The 19,593-nt window shown below is 43.2% G+C and overlaps 3 protein-coding genes across 4 annotated transcripts; 1 reads left to right on the top strand and 2 right to left on the bottom strand.

Moving 5' to 3' along the window:
* The first annotated feature begins 660 nt into the window (after positions 1-660).
* Positions 661-1,188, top strand: LOC113564226 (protein Turandot M). Its single transcript, XM_026979812.1, has 2 exons — positions 661-739; positions 802-1,188. The coding sequence occupies exons 1-2, from the start codon at positions 717-719 to the stop codon at positions 1,172-1,174; spliced, it is 396 nt and encodes a 131-aa protein (XP_026835613.1). The 5' UTR covers positions 661-716; the 3' UTR covers positions 1,175-1,188.
* A 185-nt stretch (positions 1,189-1,373) lies between these two features.
* Positions 1,374-6,976, bottom strand: LOC113563686. 2 transcript variants are annotated; one of them, XM_026979813.1, is made up of 5 exons: positions 6,158-6,976; positions 2,591-3,662; positions 2,377-2,529; positions 2,132-2,315; positions 1,374-2,068 (listed from the first exon to the last, which is right to left on the bottom strand). In XM_026979813.1, exons 2-5 carry the CDS (start codon positions 3,269-3,271, stop codon positions 1,737-1,739), a joined length of 1,350 nt encoding a protein of 449 aa, XP_026835614.1. In that variant the 5' UTR covers positions 3,272-3,662; positions 6,158-6,976; the 3' UTR covers positions 1,374-1,736. The 2 variants fall into 2 exon arrangements, with proteins under 2 accessions (XP_026835614.1, XP_001968795.1); XM_001968759.3 differs by having other exon boundaries at positions 6,372-6,974.
* An 8,095-nt stretch (positions 6,977-15,071) lies between these two features.
* LOC6540651 (acyl-CoA synthetase family member 2, mitochondrial) lies at positions 15,072-18,328 on the bottom strand. The gene is made up of 3 exons (XM_001968760.3): positions 17,905-18,328; positions 15,479-16,931; positions 15,072-15,408 (listed from the first exon to the last, which is right to left on the bottom strand). The coding sequence occupies exons 1-3, from the start codon at positions 17,973-17,975 to the stop codon at positions 15,151-15,153; spliced, it is 1,782 nt and encodes a 593-aa protein (XP_001968796.1). The 5' UTR covers positions 17,976-18,328; the 3' UTR covers positions 15,072-15,150.
* Positions 18,329-19,593: the final 1,265 nt, after the last annotated feature.

The following is a 19,593-nucleotide window of genomic DNA, read 5'->3' as shown; positions in this document are numbered from 1 at the left end:
GCCAGAAACATTTAGAGGTATACCACTCCAAAATCCGATTAAGATAAGTTGAGTTATGGAGTTTAGAACTTCAGCCTTGGGGCATTTCTTAATTTTTTTGAGTTTCTACAACATCATTCATCAGAAAAATTACAAAAAAATCTTAAAAAAATTAATTTCTAAATTTGAATGCAGATGCTTAGAGAATTGCGCCAGAAACATTTAGAGGTATGCCACTCCAAAATCCGATTAAGATAAGTTGAGTTATGGAGTTTAGAACTTCAGCTTTATGACTTATTTTGCATTTTTTGAGTTTCTACAACATCATTCATCAGAAAAATTACAAAAAAATCTTAAAAAAATTAATTTCTAAATTTGAATGCAGATGTTTAGAGAATTGCGACAGAAACATTTAGAGGTATGCCACTCCAAAATCCGATTAAGATAAGTTGAGTTATGGAGTGTAGAACTTCAGACTTGGGATATTTTTTAATTTGTACATCAGGGAAATTTCTTCGAAATCTACGTAATAGTAAACTCAAGATTAAAAGGGCTTACACAGCCTAACCAGCAATCGTTTTTAAAATTATTGAGAAACAACAGTTCTTGGAATGCAAACAAAATAATTGTTGATTTTGCATATTTTAAATGCTTATGATTAGTGGAAGAACGAGTATAAATATGGTTCGAATGCTCAGCTAATTATCAGTTTCAAGTTTGAAAGCCAAGCCTGCAATATGAATCCTGCAATTTACTTGAGGTAAGTGAAAGGATTTCCCTTAAAATGGTATCTACATTTAAATATAATAATCTTTTTTTAAGCTGCCTTGTGGTTTTCTCCCTACTTTTGCTGGGGAAAGTAAATGCTGAAGACGACGATGAATTTCGTACAGAAAAGCAGCGCTTACTTCGCGTGTATGGTGATTCTTCGGTTGATGAAGCCACCAGATACAGGAACGTCGACGACCTGGTCAAATTCTACGACAAGTACTCCACTCTCCTTCCTTGGAAACCGGATTTAACACAACGGGCCCAGGATCTCTTGAGGCGGTACAAGGAGGAAACCGCTCGTGCGGTTTTGGTGGATGGTGCTCCGGCTCAAGGCGGATTCTGGCTGCCCCTGGTGAAGCTACTCATTGTCCAGCTGGGCGTTGAAATTGCCTCCGAAGGATTCAAGCGAGCTATTGAATCTTAATCATTCATTGTGAATCAAATTAAATTGGAAGTTTATTCAATATCGTGTCAAAATATGTAAATAAACCTTGAGCATTTCAAGTTTTGTTTGTCCCTTCTTTTTAAAATTTTCTATTTTAAAAAGAAATGGCCTTCAAGCTCTTAATAAAGTTAATAATACGCCCAGCCGCCCTGACAAATATTCAAACTTCCCATTTTGGTTTGGTTATATATTTTATATGTAGTATTTACAAATTAATTTATTTGTTACTTGCGATATATGAAAATACCAATGTACAATGTTTATACTCGTAGTTGAATCGTTATCACTTAGCTAAATGTGAGTGGGTGAGGTTGCCTTCGTCACCAGGTTAAGGTTTGCAAAGCAAACCTGCTGTGGAAAATGCATACATACTTAAAGTCTAGATACGTCGATCCTTAAAATTCTGTACAGTTTGGGATTTGCGATCGGGATAGAGACTACATCTATGGGTAATGCTAAACAACTGACTCTTAAGTAAGCTCGATACGATTAAGCATAGGCGATTACAACTAGTTTACCAGGATGCCAGGAATCCGGATCCCTAAACGATCTGCACGGCGGCATGTGGCTTCTCGATGAGGCTGCTCTGCGCCTCCTTGTCCTTCTCCGCATTCCGGCCCAGCGAGACGTGCTCCGGCTTCAGATAGTAATGCGGCGGCGGAGGCTGCGATGTGGCCTGCTGGCCGGCCTTCTTCCGGCGCTCGCGGAGGAAGTGCAGCCGCACATAGTTGATGGGTATATCGACGCTATCGGCGCCCACGCCCTCTGCGTCGATAAACACGCCGCGCACCAGGATGGAGTTGGCGCACTTGAGGGCAGCGAGGAGCAGGAACGGCACGATGTGAGTCAGCCAGAAGCTCAGCAGCTTGTTATCTGAAGGATACCGCAATAATAGTAAGAATAAGCTTAAAGAGATGAGCCTAATATATTTCCCACCTGGATACAGATACACATCCAGCAGATTCCAGATACCGCGCCAGGCATTCACAGCCCCAAAGAAAGTCATCAGATAGTAAATGTCGCATATGATCAGCTTGAGGATTCCGCTGATCCGACGACAGACGTACCGCATCAGTGGATGAATGAGGAACGTCACAAAAACCGTCAGATATCCAATGAGCTATACAAAGAAAAGGGACTTCAAGTACTGGTTATGGAAAGGCACTAACAGCGATCCCTACCAGCGAGCCCCAGGCCGACTTGGCCTTGTCCGCCGGGAACAGCAGCAGGTCAAAGATTCCCCAGACTCCGCGCCAGGCGATGACCACCAGGGTGCCGATCACAAAGACCGAGAAGAGGGTGTCCAAAATGTATAGGCCCGGTTGATGAAACCCCTGAAGAGTGCCAAAGTTAGAAAGCCCCAACTATTATTTTGCACTTGGGCATACAACTTACGGGTATTTTGAACATGGTGTCCACCTCGAAGTAGTCGCTCTTGTGATCCATGGTCACAGTGTAGGGAGCTGCACCAAGGTTCCTCAGTGTCCGTGTGGCCACCAGGAAGATGAGTGCGATGCCCGTCACCACGGACACAATGATCAAGGAGTCCACACTGGTCAGCCAGTCGCAGAGCAGCCAGGCACCCCGCCACATATTCACGCACACGATGCCGAATACGGCCGTATAGAGTCGCGATACGGCGTAGTATGTGAGCCGCCTCCGGTCCGGATGGATGTGCTCCTTGAAGAAGTTCTGTGTGACTGTGAAGAAGAAGTGCCCCAGTCCGCCGATCAGAAAGCTGGCCATCGCGGACAGCGGCAAACTTTCGGGAAATAGATAGACGAACATCAGCTCCCAGGTGCCACGCCAGTAGGCGATCACACAGGGAGCCACCACCAGGCAGGACAGCATCATGTCCAGCAGCTCGAGCAGAAGCTCATGGAGATCCCGGCGCGGCGTCTCCGCCTCCAAGCGCTTCTCGCAGGCGGGTGAGTGTGTGGCATGTGCGTGTGCTGGTGGCATGTGCACTGGATGGAGGTGCTGCAGGAGCTGCTGATCCGACACGGATACCGATCCATGGCAATGAGATTTCTGCGGCCTGCTGGCCGCCAAACTGCCCTTGTCGGTGGGCAACATCGCGGTTTTAGATTTTGCGGGCTTTTTAAGGTCTCCTCCACCTCCTCTGCCTACCTACTCCTCTGTTAATTCCCGCCAATTATGGGCAATTATCACTCCGGATATTTTGGCTGGGAGCGCTCCTGCTCGCTGCTCGTCGGCGGCTCGGATGTTTTTGAAATGGTCAGGTAACTAAATGCATTCCGCAACCGGTGTGCTCTGCAACCGTCACCGCCGCTGCATCGCCGCTGTGGTGATAATAATCTGGCACTGATAATTAAATCGTCTATCTGCGAACCCCTCTCGATCTCTCCAGCGTCTGGCCGCAGTTGCATAATCCGCACTAGCATTCGCATCCACTGTCACATCCACATCCACATCCACGTCGAGGTTGGCGTTCGCCGTCTGGAATCTAGGCGAGTTATATGTATTAAAGAACAATCATCAAGCCCGGCTCCTTATCACTAATTCCACCGACTTAGATGCCGGCTAGAGTCCTAATAAGTGCTTTATAGTCTTTTTTTTAGTTTATAGACCAAGCAGCTGCAGTGATTGTGGGCTTATCAAAATCCAACGCTTTCCAGTATTCACCGACATCACCAAGTGGACCTTAGGCGCACTACATGTGTCTAAGTTTTGGCATTAAGGCAGGCTTACTATGCAATCGAACAGATAGCCGCTTTGATTTACGAAGCTGCGCACATTAATTGAAACCTTAATTAGTTAGTCTGTTTGATTTGCGGGACATTGACATTGACACTGGGAAACCGAATGTGTGCAGCTTAGATTTTAGTTTATAATACACTTTACGCACTACAAACACCTGGAGAAAACTTTCCCTGTGACTCATAGTCATCATGGGAATCCTTTATGATGGCGGCCTTATATGGGTGGTAAAGTCAAGCCCATCGCAACAGCGAGATATGAAATGCCAGCACACTTGTTTGTTTGCCCATGTCAGATGTCCCAGATTTTATGGAGATCACCTGAGAGAGCCGGGCTCTTTTACTGATAGCTCAACGTCAATGTGACAATTGTGCGTTGAGTGGCCTCTCCACGCGGCACTTAAGTCGCCCCCTCGGACTTATCTCAAGTGACTTAATAGATCCAATTTAGTGGCTTTGATTAAACGCGAAATGCCAGCGAAAGTGATGTCCACCACACGACAGGGCATCGAAAGTGTCGTGAGGAGTCTTGAACTTGTGCCACTTGAACTTGCCACTTGATGTGGGCAGGTCAGGGCTTCGAATAATCGTGACTCTCAAATAGATTACACATTCGCTGAACTACGCGGTTTATTCCCTTTACAAGTACCCAAAGAGCAATCAAATTAAAATTTATCAAATAATTTTAAATATCAAGGCCCATGTAAATTCTTGTAAAAAGTGCAAAAGAAATGACGTCGCTTAAGTAAAAGTAATTTAATATATTATATAGTACATTGAAAAGTTGCTATATCTTTTTCTAAATGGTTCTTCTTTGTACGTTTTCTAAAAATAAGTGCTCTTTAATGAATCCTACACAGATGCCATTTATAGTCTTTTGAGTATTCAACAATTATGCACTGGCAGTGACTAATTAGCAAAAGTCCGGCTCGCTGGCCCCTTGAAATTAGTGCAGGATGTTTGTGATTTTCGTGTTTTGCTTGCCGATTCGTCTGCGACGGCAACGCGGCGTATGCGCGATAATTAAACACACGACTTGCATGGGGCCGCCGTCGAAGGTCCAAAAGCGGGATTTTCGTCGGATCCACTGAGGCTGCTGCTGCCATTGCTGGCTGTTTGGGTCAAGCTCATTCGCATTTAAATCTGCTGGCTAAATGGACGACCCACTGGGCGACTCATTGCGCCCAGCAAGACTTCCTCGTTTTGGGGGTTTCAGAGATTGATGGAGGGATGCTTGTAAATTGAGATCAGGGATCTGTCGGAATCGGGGAATCGGGGAATTGGGGAATTCGGCAATTGGGGAATCGAGGGGGCTTGGGAATTTTCAAGTTCAAACTCCCCAAGTGGGCCAAGTGACGTGCCGATGCGATGCAAATGCACATTGTACTCCAATTATGCGAGATAATTGACAAAGAACGGGTGACAATTCAAATGCAAAATTGGACGCTGCGACTGATTCTTAATTTTCGCAAGGTTCTTGACAAGTCCCAGCCCCCAAGTTACGACTATAATTAGTTTTGCCAACCCAAACGAGCTGCAAATATTACCCGAGCAATATCTGTTTCTGTGCAAAGATATATTATGTAGATAACTAGATAAGGTCCGCCAAGCTATCAAATCCCACGGAATGCCGCGTTTTATTTGGATATCGTTTAGTGTTTATGATCTTTTATGATAATTTGCCTTTGACTAATTCGAAGCGTTTTCAGGTGCGATAATGTCCAGACTACATCTCGCCTTTTGTTCAGTATTTGCTCTACACATTATCAGCTCCTAAGTGCTCTTTTTATTTATGCTGTTTTTCACAAGTCGAATAATCGCAGCTGATCGAGCTAATTTATAAGTTTGACGGCCACACAATTACTTGGAGATTGAACAAACATTTATGTATATTTAAGCGGTTTTTTTCGTAACACTACAAGCTTACACTTAGAATCAAATACTTTAAAGTCAAATAGTTCTAGAGTGCAGTATTTCTCAATTATTACGATTAGATATGCTAATCAAACCAAAAAAATAATCTTTGTTTATCGGTTATTTCCTATCAGCTATCGTTTTCTAAAGACTTGCAGTCTAGTTTGAAAATAAATACAAGTAGAGTCAGTATAAAAAAAAGATCTCATAAATTCACTCGTTTTCTTTTCGGATTCCCTTATTTCAAACTGAAATCGATTTCTAGTCAAACTTCAAACTATTTTGCGCAATATTACGAAATTTAACGATTAGATTCGAAGTGACTTACATCGGAATGGTTGTTTCTTATCAGTTATCGATTTACAAATATTAGAAAATTATATATTTCGAGCGAGCGGAAAATGCGTGGACAGCGATAAACAAATAACAAACGCGACCACACACACACAGCACGCACACACACACTGGCAAAAGCACACTATCACACTCACAGCTACGTTGGACTACAATAAATTTGTGCAAGAACAAAAACATGGGATTACCGTTTAAAATTAGCAGAGCTTGCTGTTGCTGATTTTATTATTATTATTATTTTTCGCTGCTGGGTGCGTAAGTCGCCAGCGCGAAAGAGGGAGATACAGCAGTTATTCAGTGGCCATAACTGCCATCACTTTCACAACAATGCCCACGCACACACACCGGAAGTGATCGGTTTTTATCGAATTGCTTCGATTACTATTTGCTTTCGGTTTCGGTTCCTTGTTTTCGATTTCGTTCGATTGCGACCGTTCGACCGTTAGACCGTTAGACGTTGGCCGTAGATGTTGATGCTCGAATGCGCGTACGCGACTTCTGGCGCTACTATATATATGCCTATACCCGTAGAAATTGGCTAAGCTCGGCCGCACTCACACACACACACACTCACAGCAAGGCACCCACAAATACTGACACAGTTGCAATCTAGTTTGCTTGTACGGTGGTTTGAACTCGGCGGACTGATCGCTCTGATCGTTCTGATCGCTCGTCAGTTGCCGGTGGCCGCCGCTACTAAACTGGACAACTGTGGTTCCGGGGGACTCGAACTGGGGAACTGCGTCTGATTTGGGTCTCCGTCGCGAACTGAGTGCCCCAAAAGCCCCCAGCTCAAAAATCGCCACAGCTTTGCATCCAGTCCCCCCTTTTATCGAGTCGAAATCCGAGCTTGAGCATGTTTGCCTTTTGGCGAAATCAGATTTTGCAACCAGTAGTTTGGGATTTTCTTCTTTTGCCCGAGAAAAGCGAACTATTTTGTGATTTTTCAGAGGTGGCAAAACTATTAGAAAAAATGTATGATGTATTTATATTTGAAAATATTTTGAAAATATTCACCAAGAGCTTTCTTTTCAACGGCAAGCTTTCTCCACGGAATGTGGCATCACTTTCGTTTTGCATTATGATCACCTCTAATAAGTACAGTATACTTTGGTTACGAAATATTGATCATTACACGTAATATATCAGTTAATTTATGAATTCATAAATAGTAATCTTACATTATCACCATGTAATTCGATTTTTTTAAATCAGCTTAATAACTATGTGTTTACATTTGAGTGACAGGTTTCTTTTTGCTTAGTTATGAATCAAATTACTAATTTTAGGTGTATAAAAACTATTACGGAGCAATCAACAATGTTTCAAGTGCAATTTATCACTGGTAGCAGTAGTACGACACAAATTAGCATGGAATACTGGATAATAAAGGCTGAGAATTAGTTTAGGTAGTTAAAAAACTTGGTGAAATGATATTGCGCATCCATATTATCGAAATCTCATGAAAATGCACTGAAGTTTCATTAGTGGCTACATTTTTGATTGAATTATAATTTTACCAGAATTTCTGATATAATTCGCACCTAATAAACTCATAAAAACGATGCAAGTGCAACGAGTGCAAATCTATAAATAATTAATTACGCTTGAGAACTGGAAATCTGGCTAACACAGTTATAGTTACTTTCCCTTCGAATCGGATTTTGTAATTTATGCGTGAATAATTTTAGATAAGAAAATTAAGTATTAAGATTATGCAAACAAATAAATGCAATTAGCCACTAAGGTTTGGCAGGCTAAGATTTACAGTGCAACTGAGTAAAAAATTGCCTTCCCTTCACCACATAAAATATGCCACTGCATCGCATGACCAGGATTTGTGATTAGATAGCCGTTTTTAAATCGCAATCTTAATGTGCTCTCAAATCATAAACTTCTTGCTTTGGGCCGTGATTTCCTTTGTCTAATTGTTAGCACCCGCCAAACAAATTAAGAGATAATGGGTAATTTAATGGCACTTGTGTTCTTCATTGGACCATTGGCGAAAACCCAACTGCTTATTTATTGTCGAACCTTGAAATCAACTGATTTGGATTGTTTTGCCAAAATAAGCCCGAGTGTGTGTCTGGATCTATATCTCTGAAAACAAGTTTTGGCCCTTATCAATCTAAAACTTAAAGGAAACCCATAAAACTCTTAACTTTTCGAAAAGTATGGGAATCACTGAGGGTAACAAAAAATCTTTTCATTTTAAGGGGAAAACGAACAAAAAAAAGTAGTAATATATATGAATTTGTCTCACATTTAGCACTTCACTTTTTTATAGAAAACAACATTTGAAATACAGAAATGCCTAAATTCAGCTTTATCTTACCAAAGTCCAGATAGCCACTATCAAAATTTAAAAAAAATGAACAGAGCCTACTGATACGTTTTTAAACCCGGTCACAACATTACTAACCTACGTCAAATCAAACTAGATTCAACTAAAGATGCGATTCGCAGATCACAAAGATATTCCAATGCCAAGTGACCCGTGTTTTTGTCGGTCAGACCTATGCAAATCATACCGAAAATCACCGAATCACCAATTTGCTGGATTATTTATTAATTTCATTAATTAGTCCAAGCTGTGTCAAATATTTACATACGTCTCCTCCGATTCGAGCGCTCGATGATCACAAACTGAACCGTTGCCAAATATTTGGACCTCTCAAGCGCCCAACATCGGTGGCGATTCGTTATCGCCCTCCCAAATGATAAGACCAAATCGAGAGGAAGGCATAAATTCGAGTCCATTCCACACCCTTAAGTTGTTTGACTGGCCTATTTCCATTCGGCGGCGATTAGAATTCAATGTAAATATCGTTCCAACTGGATTTGAAGACGTATTTTTCCGACATAATAGTGGCAAGTAAGTATGTTGCGATTCCTGTTCTCGGCCATAATGTCAGATGACTAAAGCTGCCGCTATCAGAGCGTTGCGAAAAAACAGACATAAAGGCCCAATCGGTTGCCGGGTCATAAAGATCGAGCGAAGCTATCGGCCGTAGTTTAGATGCTGAAAAAAGCCGACGAGGTTCGCCGTTTCGCGCGGTTTTAATCGCTCGCAACTCGATTGCTTTTCGCTTTGTATCAAGCGGCACGTTTTTGGCTTTCTAGGGGATTCAAGTCATACAAATAACACAGAATTTATAGTTTTCACTTCTACTTTTCCACTACGTCTAAAGTTTTCCTAGCTGATCCTACTAGTGAAGAACATTTTGAGATTCGTTGAACTGTCGTTAAAATTGTACAAATGATAAGCTTCTTTAAATTCAGAAAGACTGATTAAAGGTCATTGTGCTTGAAGATTCTGTTGTTGCTCAAAAAGTGTACAAATATGCATTGAACAAATATTTTTTGCAGTCAAACCGGGGAAAAATAATATTATGTGTAAATTTACCCCCGGGTTACCCCCGAAGTAAGACGCACCAATTTTAAAATTTTTCCATTTAAATCTGATAAATAAATATGGTGCACTTTATATATATGCTGAATGGACTTTAAAATAGCAAAAATACACCATAGTTTAGCTCGACCGCCTTAAGTATGCTCTAAAATTTTATGTCTTCCGGCGGCCATTTTGTCTGAGAACCTAAAGGTATGCAACATAATTTGAAATAGCGCTAGAATCGCAGCATAACGATTTACGCAAAAGTTTTAGATTGAAGCGAAATTGGGAGTCAAGGTAATTTTTTTTTTTTTTTTTTTTTTTTTTGTTTATTATTATAAAGCGACGAATCCGTACATGCAGTACTAGTACCATAACATTGCAATTAAACATATAAATAATATAACCAAACTTCTCACTTATCGTGGGAAGACTAACAACAGAGTCTCAAACGTCGAGGGGGTCTTTAAAGCTGTCCAATTGTTTTGGCAAAGCCCTTTCTTTTAAGCCTTCTTAGAGGCCTGGCAGGGAGTAGGCGTCTTGCTAGCATGCTGTGGTGTCTTTTAAGCCTATCACTGTATCTGCTTGTGTGCCTTGAGATCTGTTCTTCCACTGTATGCAGATTAAGGTCCCGATGAAGGGTTGAGCTACGTACATAGTATGGGCAGTTGGTGATGGCACGCATTGCACGATTTTGCAAGACCTCAATGCGTTTATAGTTCGATTTTGCAGCAATACCCCAGATCTGCACTCCATATAGCCAGATCGGGGCTATACAGTGGGCGTATACTGCCCTTTTGGCTCTAAGTGTCATGGTGCTTCTTCTGTTGATCAACCATCGCAGTTGTTGCATTCTCTGACCGCATCTCCGTGCCGCAGCTTTTAAGTGTGGGCCAAAGGTCAACCGTTTGTCAAGGGTGATCCCAAGGTATTTAGCCTGCAGAGGTTGTTCTAGGGTTACGCCATCAAATTGTATGGGTGGTGTGCGCCTAATGAGAGTCTTCAAGGTGAAACAAGGATTGATGGTCTTATGTGGATTTACCTTTAAGTTCCATCTTTTGCACCATGCAGCCAAAGTATTGAGATACTCTTGGAGGCCACGTGCTGCCTCAGTGCAAGAACTGGAGCTGTATAACAGTGCGATATCGTCAGCGTAAGTGGCGAGTAGGGCCTTCCTGGGAGCTTCCATATGGTGCATATTTGGGCAAGGCAAATCCGCGGTAAATATTGAGTAGAGCAGCGGGCCGAGGACGCTGCCCTGCGGAACTCCAGCTCTCATGTAGCAAGGGGTTGAGTAGGTGCTTCTGACCCTGACCATGAACTTCCTATCTTCCAGGTAAGATTTCAGGACTCCATAGTATGGTGCTGGAAGCAGCTTTTTTTATTTTGCAGAGTAGGCCGATATGCCAGACTCTGTCAAATGCTTGCTGCATGTCAATAAATACAGCATTGCAGTATTCCAAGTCGTCAAACGCCTGAATAATGTGCTTAACCAGTCTGTGAACCTGCTCCACAGTGCTGTGTCCCTGTCGAAATCCAAACTGGTGATCTGGGAGGATACGGCGCTCCTTAATAAAGTCACCTAGTCTGTTGGCAATCAGCCTTTCCCATATCTTGGATAGCGAAGACAGCAGACTTATGGGCCGATACGATTCCGGATCCTCTTCAGGTTTCCCAGGCTTATGTATCATGAGAATTGCTGCCATTTTCCACTGCTTTGGGAAGGACTGCACCCTAAATATAGCATTAAATATTTTCGCCATGTATAGGATGGCTCGGAGAGGTAGCGCTTTTAACGTGGCATTACAGACATTGTCGATGCCAGGAGTCTTCTTTATTGGCATTGATTTAATGACTTCGGCAATTTCCTCAACCCTGATTGGTTTAATTGGTAGCGACATTTGTAGGGGTATCTCTAGGCTGTCAAGCGTCTCTCGATTCTGCTCCATTGTAGCGAATTGGTAATGGGTGAACCTAGTCTCCAAATGATTTGCAAAGGAATTGGCCTGTTCCTCCTCGTTTTTAGCAAGTTCACCTCCCGGGCATCTAATGGGTACCTGTCTGAACGGTTGTCTTTTGAGGGATTTGGTGGACTTCCAGAGTGAATACCCAGCATCCACCGTATAGTCCATAGAAGCCAGCTTCTGCTCAAAAAAGATACTTCGAAGGTCTCTTACCACATTTCGTAGTTGTTTTGCAGCACGGTTCCATAAGATGCGGTCCCAGGGATCTTGAGATCGGATTGCTCGCCTTCTGAGTCTCCTTTTCTGTGTCAGGAGCTCTCTAGCCTCTCTTGTTAGGGATATTCCATAGGGGGTGCCTGTCCGAGGAACAGAAGGCGTAGATGCAGTCGCAGCCCTGTGAATACTTTGCGTAAGGTGATCAACAGCCATTTCAATTTCTTCACCAGAATTTAGCGTGATGTTCAACGGGATCATGCTCTCCAGTTGTTGACTAAAAGCGAGCGGGTCAGTGTGCTTGTTGACTAATCGTGGACTTGGATTCACATGGGTACTATCTGTCACAATACTGATGATCAAAGGCAAGTGATCGGAGTCCAGATCCCAACTTTGTGTTATACTTGTTAGGGAATCTGGTATACCATGATGCACCGCGAAGTCAATGCAGGAAGGCGTATGACTGGGTACATAAGGATACCTGGTTGGCGAACCAGTTGCAAGTATCTTAGCTCCAGTGATAGAGATGGCTTCCGCTAGCTCACGCCCCCGGGGTGAATTGTAGGTGTCGCCCCAAAGCCAGTGTCGGGCGTTCCAGTCGCCACCAATCATATACCGTTGGCCGCAAGAGCGTATTGTGTCAGTAAATTGTCTTTCGTCGATACTAACACTGGGAGGACAGTAAATGGCGCCGAACTGCACGTCACCCAGTCCTGTAGCTACTTTTACTGTAGACATTTGTATGCTGCGTGTCTCTATGACCCTTTGCGGGAAATGGCGAAGAGTTGTCCTAACGAACACGGCTGCTCCACCAACGCTATTATTATTTTGCGATGGCCTAAATGCTGGATAGAAAGCATAACCATATATCTTAACAGTATCCCCTCTTTTAATTCTAAGTTCCGTCACAAGAAGAATGTCCACGCTATTATTGTGCGCGTAAAGCTCAATATCTTTAGCTTTTCTTGAAATGCCGTTGGCATTCCAAATAAGAATCTTTAGTGGATTCATTGTGGGTGTGGAGCGTTGTTAGAAAGCTGGTAGGTATGTTCATTCCCAGCTCCTTGCTTTAACATGGTGGTTATTTCAAATACCATTCTTTCGAGCTTTTCAAGTCGTTGATTGGTTTGATTTCTGTGATGTTGCTGATCTTGTTGCTGCTGTTGCAACCACATAAGAAACTGATGTTGTTGTTGTTGTTGCATTTGCTGCTGCCATTCTTGGAACTGTTGTTGTTGCTGTTGTAACAATGCTTGGACGTCAAGTGAATTATTTTGCTGAGTGTTCAGTCGTTGTTGCTGCGATAACTGTTGCGTTTGTAAGTTATATAAACGTCGCTGAGCTGGTCCATCCTTGGAGGGAGTTGTATTAGAGTATTCTTTTGCTACTGTGGCATAGGATACTTTTGTATTTACCCCAGGGCCTATAGATGGTTGATGCTGTACCATATTTTGGTGTTGTTGTGTTGGTTGCTGATCTTCAGTTGACTGGTTAGTACTCTTACGGCGATTAATCTGCACGGAAGGAAACTGTTGCTGATCTCTATGGTTGAACCCATGATTCTGCCTATTTAAGTGATTCGCCTTCTTCGCAGGCCCCATAGATCTGCGGAGAAGCTCCTGGTACTTATGGCAACCTTTATAACTAGCCATGTGATCGTGAGAACAGTGATAGCATGTGGGCAGAGCATCTACAGGACGTGTACATTGTGTGGTTTGGTGATTTTCACCACACCTGGCACAATTTGGATGTCTGCGGCAGTATTTAGCTGTATGGCCATACTCCTGGCAACGTCGACATTGTGCAATTTCACTAGACTTTCGCATCCTTTCGATCCGTATTTTCTGTCGGCAAAGGGTCTTCACGTGATAAATTTCATTAATATTAGGGCAGGGCTTAATGTTAATGAAAAAAATATTGAGTTTTTCATCTTTATTAACCCTTGAACTAGGGTTGTGAATGTGAAGTACTTCATAGCCTAAACATTTCAGATCGGCCGTTATATCTTTGTTTTGTGTGCTGTGATGTAAGTCCCTTACTACAATTCTGTGTGCTTTTTCTGTCAGCATTTGGTAAGTGTGAAACTGCATACCAATTTCATCCATATAGCTAACAATTTTTCTGTAAGTGTCACTGTCTTTGGGAAATATTCTGACTGTTTCCCCTTGGTTAGCTTTGACTACGACGTTATCTAGACTTGCCTTTTCTTGTATGAGCTCAAATAGGTCATTTAAGTTGCTAATATTAACAACAATTTGGGGTGGTTTTTTAAAATCTTTGAGTTGATTGTTGGCGTTAGATGTTTCCTGGGATTTATTGGCAGTATTGTTTTCTGCAGATTGAAATTCGTCCATGCGGGCACTAGCATCATCGGCATCCTCAGACATCATGTCTTCCCCGTTTTCTTCATTAGTAATGATGTCCGTGTCGAGAATAGCAAACCTGTTACTAGAGCTTGCCTTCTGGTTAATTGTGGGGACCAAGTGCGGGCCCTGGGTACTGCTCACTCTTTTCGGTTTAAGGATGGGGGACAGTGGCTTTGCATTTTTTCTCTTGCCTGCTTTCCGATTTTGATCATCCAGTAATCTTCTGGCAGCACCGCTTAGATTTTTTGCTGCAATGTCGGGGCTGGTCAATTGGGAACATTCTTGGTTTGCTACACTTGAACCAGAACAGATGCTGCTCATTGTGGGATTTGCCATTGTGTATATGGTGCTGCTACTGGCACTAGAAAATGTCACTGTTGTTGTGGTGGGACTGCTTTGAGACTTATTGCATGTAATGCGTTGAATTTCTGATCGGCACTCGTCTCTAATCTTACTAGGTAATTTTCCAGCTATTGAGAACATTTTTTCATGATCAATCTGCTTCTTTATAAGCTGAGAGTCATCGAAACTGTTTTCATTCATTGTTTTTATATTGTCTTAATATTCAGCAAATAATTTGCGGGCCCAAATGTCCGGAACAGAGCATAAACAGTTCGGTTTTACTGATAAGCAAAGTTTGTTTACCTCTTGTGCAGTTCTGCGCGGGGTGAGGTAGATGACTTGCCCGAAGGGCAGAAAGCACCGTTTGAATGCACTTCACCTGATGCACTTTTTGTTTTTGTCAAACTGCCGACACCGCTCAAAGCAGCGCCCAAATAAATGATTTGTGCTATTTTGAGCACAAAAGGGAATGCACCGATAAGCAAAAAATAAATCACTTTTGCATGCGCGCGACACAACCGATCTCTTTGACTGCCAGAGTAGGAATCCAGTAGCCTTGGGTGCACTTACTTATGCACTGGTCACTAAAGAACTCAGTCAAGGTAAAGGTAATAAACCGAAATATTTGACTTAAAATCGTAATTAATTTTTATTTTTTTATTTTAAAAAAATTACTCAAATTAAACGACTAAGCTGTGGCAGCTTTTAGCTCTGTTTCCTTTGCCTTAAAATCCTCTACCAGCTTGAATTTCTGGATCTTGCCCGAGGTGGTTTTTGGGAATGCATCTATGGGGATCACATATCTGGGCACCTTAAAGTGGGCCAGCTTGCCCTTGGCATAGGCCTTCAAGGTCGCCGCGGTGAAGGTGGCGGGGTCAACGCCCTCCTCCAGGCGAACATAGGCGCAGACTTCCTCACCCAATCGCTCATCAGGCACTCCAATCACCTGGTCAATGGACAACAATTATAGCAAATTAATAACACACTAAATCAATCCAGTTTTAAACACAACTCACATGAGTCTCAATGACCTGGGGGTGGGTGTTAACAAAGTCTTCAATCTCCTTGGGGAAAATATTTTCGCCGCCACGAATGAGCATCTCCTTCAGGCGACCCACAATCCGTCCATATCCATTGGCCTCCAGGACAAACTGATCTCCCGTGCGCAGCCACCTATCTGTACCGATGGTTTCCTTCGTTTTCTCCTCATCCCCGTGGTAGCCCAGCATCGTGGTGTATCCGCGGACGCACAGCTCTCCGGGCTGTCCGAATGGCACACACCTGCCCTCGGCATCCACCACCTTGGCCTCGACGTGATCCATCAGATGGCCCACTGAGTTCAGGACAACATCGCTGTGATCGCCGGGCAAGGACTGGAAGATCACCGCTGTGGATTCCGTAAGGCCATAGACACTGTGAACCGTTTCCACTTTGAGAACCTGTCTCACATCCTTGATCAGCTGCGGCGACACAATGGCACCTCCGGTGATGGCCTTCTTGATCCTGCCCAGCGGCACCTGCAGCTTCTTCTGGGTGTTGATCAAATCCACATACATGGTGGGTGTGCCATGGATCACCGAGCACTTCTCATTGATGATGGCTTGCAGCGAGTCCTTGGGACTGAAACCGGCCGCGGGCAGGACCATGGTGGCTCCTTTGGTCAGTGCAGCCATGATGCTAATGATCACACCGAAGGCATGGAACATGGGCACCTGCACACAGATCCGCTCGCCCTCCAGTTCATTGCGATTGCCCACATGGATGCCATTGTTGACGAAATTGTTATGGGTAAGGCAAGCGGCCTTGGGATTGCCAGTGGTTCCCGATGTGAATTGAATATTGCACGGCGACTCTGGCAGAATGTTCTTCTGGATTTTGGCCACCTCTTCGCGCTCCGACTTGTTGGCCAGGTCGAGGAAGTCATCAAAGCGCAGGGCGCCCTTCAGGCCATCATTGCTGTCGATGATTACGGATTGCAGGTGCGGGAACTTCTCACTCCGGATCTTGCCAGGCTCCGCATCCGAGATTTCCGGACAAATATCCCTCAAAATCTCATAGTAGTTCTGCGTCTTGAAGGTCTCCGGCGCAATGATGGCCTTCACATTGACCTTATTCAGGCAGTAGGCTATTTCCGGTGCCTGGTAAGCGGGATTCAGACCCACCGAGGTGAGACCCGCCCGGGCTGCTCCCATCATGCCCAAGTACCAGTGCATGTAGTTGGGTGCCCACAGACCAACGGCATCGCCCGGCTGGAGGCCCAGCTTCCGGAAACCCGCCGCCATGGCATCCGCTTCCTGCAGCAAACTGCTGAAGGTGTACCGCTTGCCCTCGTGGCAGGAGACAATCGCCTCCACATCGCCGTAGTCGCCCGCTGATAGCTCCAGCTGCTGGCCAATGGTGCGGTACACCAAGGGCTCCTTTCCGATGTGATGCTTATGGCTGATCAGGTTGGGCATCGAGGTGGAGATGCTGCAGAACAGGGTGGGTAATGATAGTTTAGTAAATACATACAAAGTTGCTGGAATGTATATCTAACTGGAGGATTCTTTTCTTTTACTTCAAGCTCTTGGGAATATTTTCAAAAGATTCTACGTGTCAAAGAGCGAATTTCATCATCGGCGGTTTGCGTTTTCGCTGAAGGGGTTCCAGATTTTGGTAATGTCGAAGCTTTTTGAAATGAATAAGCTTTTAGCATTTATATATGTAAATTGGAAGTCATAGAGTTTTCTTGAGCAAACATACATATATGTTTTATCTCTCAATAGTTCTGGCAGATTATGCTTCCGAATTGCAAGCGTAACTTTACTTACTGCCCAAGTGGAAAAAGGTGGCGCTCCGAAACTCACACAATAATATTTATTTAGTGGCTACAGCAACAGGTGTTATGCCAAACTGTATATTATGCAGTTCATATACTTAAAGTTGTAAATGTAAACACTTGCAAATGTATATGTACGCTGGCTATCCGTGATAATAGATCTTGGGCTTTTGGCTTTCGGTGCTGGCCATGTATTATGAAGCGAGTGGAAAGTTCTGCTGGCGATTTGCTTATCTGTCGAAATTCATCTAAATTGATACCTGATAATTAAAACGACCTGTGGCTGCTCTGAATTGGAGAAACACTCCCCCAGCCACGCCCCCTTTGAGGCTGGCACTCAAATTGAAGACATACTTAGGCCCAATGACTACCAACTGCTGTGGGCAACTGTACCTTCTGCCTGGAATCTGAAATATTACGCAACGTGGCGGGGATGTCGCATGTGTGACGGGGGGTAGAGGGGCGTGGTATATATGTATGTATGTATAGAGTACTGGGCACCCCAACCAAAACTGCGCAATTAGATGGTGGAAACATCGCACCCTTCGTCACAAGCAAAACCTGTGAGCTTGGGCACCCGCTCTATAAGGATGGCCATCCCTAAAGGATGCTGATCCTGCCTACCTGCGCATCGAGTTGAAGGCACATTTCTGCCTCAGCAGATATTTGGAGATGGTCTGCAGCTTGCTGTTCATCTTGGCACTTATCACAGTTGTTGATTGGCTTAAACGGGCGAATCTGTTACTATAATTTCATAATATGCACAGCTACACTTTTTGCTAAAAAGATTATTAGTTTTCGATTCAGTTCGCCTCGGTTTCTGGCTGGCAACCTGGGAACGTCCGCAGCCCGTCAAGTTCTGAATCAAACTGAATCTAATCGCCGTATGTTCTGCCAGCTGCGCTGCCTCAGTCGACGCCTCTAGTTTTTTTCTTTATAACCAGACAAGATCGTTGCCGGCGTTTGTTTTGCTTTCTGTTTTAACGCTTTTATTTTGCTTGCGTTTTTGTTGGCTTTTGGCAGCACGTGTGGCTGAGAGTTAGCACTGTGTGTGTGGTGCTTTCAGCTCTATTATGTTTGCTTAATTTGCAGCTTTCGGTGGGCAGAGGCGCAGAAAGGGGGCTTTCCACCAGTAAACCCCTAACTTTATTGCTCAACAAATAGTTTGTGAGCATATGAAGCTTAGATATTTTGTAAAAAATTACATTTTTGGTTCTGAAAATTGTTTCTAACTGTTTTCTTTCGTTATTTTATTAGAAGCAGATTTATAATTATATTTTTTGATTGAATCAAAATAAATGTTATTGTTGAGCCCCCCCTCACAAGTTTTATTAGCTACGCCCCGGTTGTTTGGAGCTCGCATGTTTGAAGCTTTTTCGTTGTGGCGTGATTCGCAGCTTTTTGATCTGACAGAAATGTTCGCTCTCTCTGAAATACTTAGGCATAAATATGTACATATGTTGTATGTTCTTCCTGAACTTAAGTGATAATATTGATATTATTCTCAAAATAATAATAATTGTCGTGGGAGAAAATATAATTTTATAGAATTTGTATTATTGCTTTGAATAGTGTGCGAGAAAGTATAATGGTATTTTTACTTCTGTATGGTTTGGATGGGATACATTGCTTTGAATAAGTTGATTAGACTTCAAAATGAAATAAAGCTGCATTTGTTTCACTGCAAATGGTACATCCACCTTTCTAGATTAGACGACAACAGCTGTGCGATAAGATTAGTTGACATTGCTGCTACTTGAGTCACTTGTTGCGGCATCACTGATAAGACATAATTCGCGTGGCTGGCGTGGCTTTTCTGGTTCCTATCGCTTATTTTTGCTCTTATCATACCCCCAAAAATGTATAACCCTCACTCAAAAATAGCTTTTTATTTAGTTGACCTTGTTGTCAAATCAGCATAGGTTTAACAATTGAGAAATCAAAATTGTGTGCGAAAATCTTGATGAGTTATTTGTGCATTTCCTTGAATCCGAAGCGATTCCTTTTCCTTAGATATACATATATTTATATGCAAAAATTTGAAGGGAATTTCATTATTTACATAAGCGATGTATTAACAAAATCGTTTTAAATGGTAGAATGGTTAAATGGCTATTTGAGAAGCTTTTTATACAGAGTGATATAGAAGTGGCTCCATTTAACCAAGACCATCCAAAAACTATTAACCACTCGTTTTCCTGGCCGTTTGGGATTTTCGCGACCAGTCAGCAGGGATGTCATACTCCCAATGGCGACTGTTGCCCACTTGGATTTCCCAGCGGCACTTAACGATGGTGGAAATCCCAACGACAT

Source organism: Drosophila erecta, unplaced genomic scaffold (assembly GCF_003286155.1).
Source record: "Drosophila erecta strain 14021-0224.00,06,07 unplaced genomic scaffold, DereRS2 tig00000057-arrow-arrow-pilon, whole genome shotgun sequence".
Classification (NCBI taxonomy): Eukaryota; Metazoa; Arthropoda; class Insecta; order Diptera; family Drosophilidae; genus Drosophila; species Drosophila erecta.
The sequence above is the reverse complement of the archived record's forward strand: the minus strand, read 5'-3'. Positions and strand labels throughout refer to the sequence as shown.

What these genes read in the sequence shown, in the direction of transcription:
- LOC6540651 (XM_001968760.3), bottom strand. Translation starts at nt 17,975, where the DNA reads ATGAACAGCAAGCTGCAGACCATCTCCAAATATCTGCTGAGGCAGAAA. An exon ending in GCCTTCAACTCGATGCGCAG is followed by an intron (nt 16,932 to 17,904) that starts GTAGGCAGGATC and finishes CCTGTTCTGCAG; the next exon opens with CATCTCCACCTCGATGCCCA. An exon ending in CCCAGGTCATTGAGACTCAT is followed by an intron (nt 15,409 to 15,478) that starts GTGAGTTGTGTT and finishes TCCATTGACCAG; the next exon opens with GTGATTGGAGTGCCTGATGA.
- LOC113564226 (XM_026979812.1), top strand. Translation starts at nt 717, where the DNA reads ATGAATCCTGCAATTTACTTGAG. An exon ending in AATCCTGCAATTTACTTGAG is followed by an intron (nt 740 to 801) that starts GTAAGTGAAAGG and finishes TCTTTTTTTAAG; the next exon opens with CTGCCTTGTGGTTTTCTCCC.
- LOC113563686 (XM_026979813.1), bottom strand. Translation starts at nt 3,271, where the DNA reads ATGTTGCCCACCGACAAGGGCAGTTTGGCGGCCAGCAGGCCGCAGAAA. An exon ending in ACACCATGTTCAAAATACCC is followed by an intron (nt 2,530 to 2,590) that starts GTAAGTTGTATG and finishes GGCACTCTTCAG; the next exon opens with GGGTTTCATCAACCGGGCCT. An exon ending in GGATGTGTATCTGTATCCAG is followed by an intron (nt 2,069 to 2,131) that starts GTGGGAAATATA and finishes GGTATCCTTCAG; the next exon opens with ATAACAAGCTGCTGAGCTTC.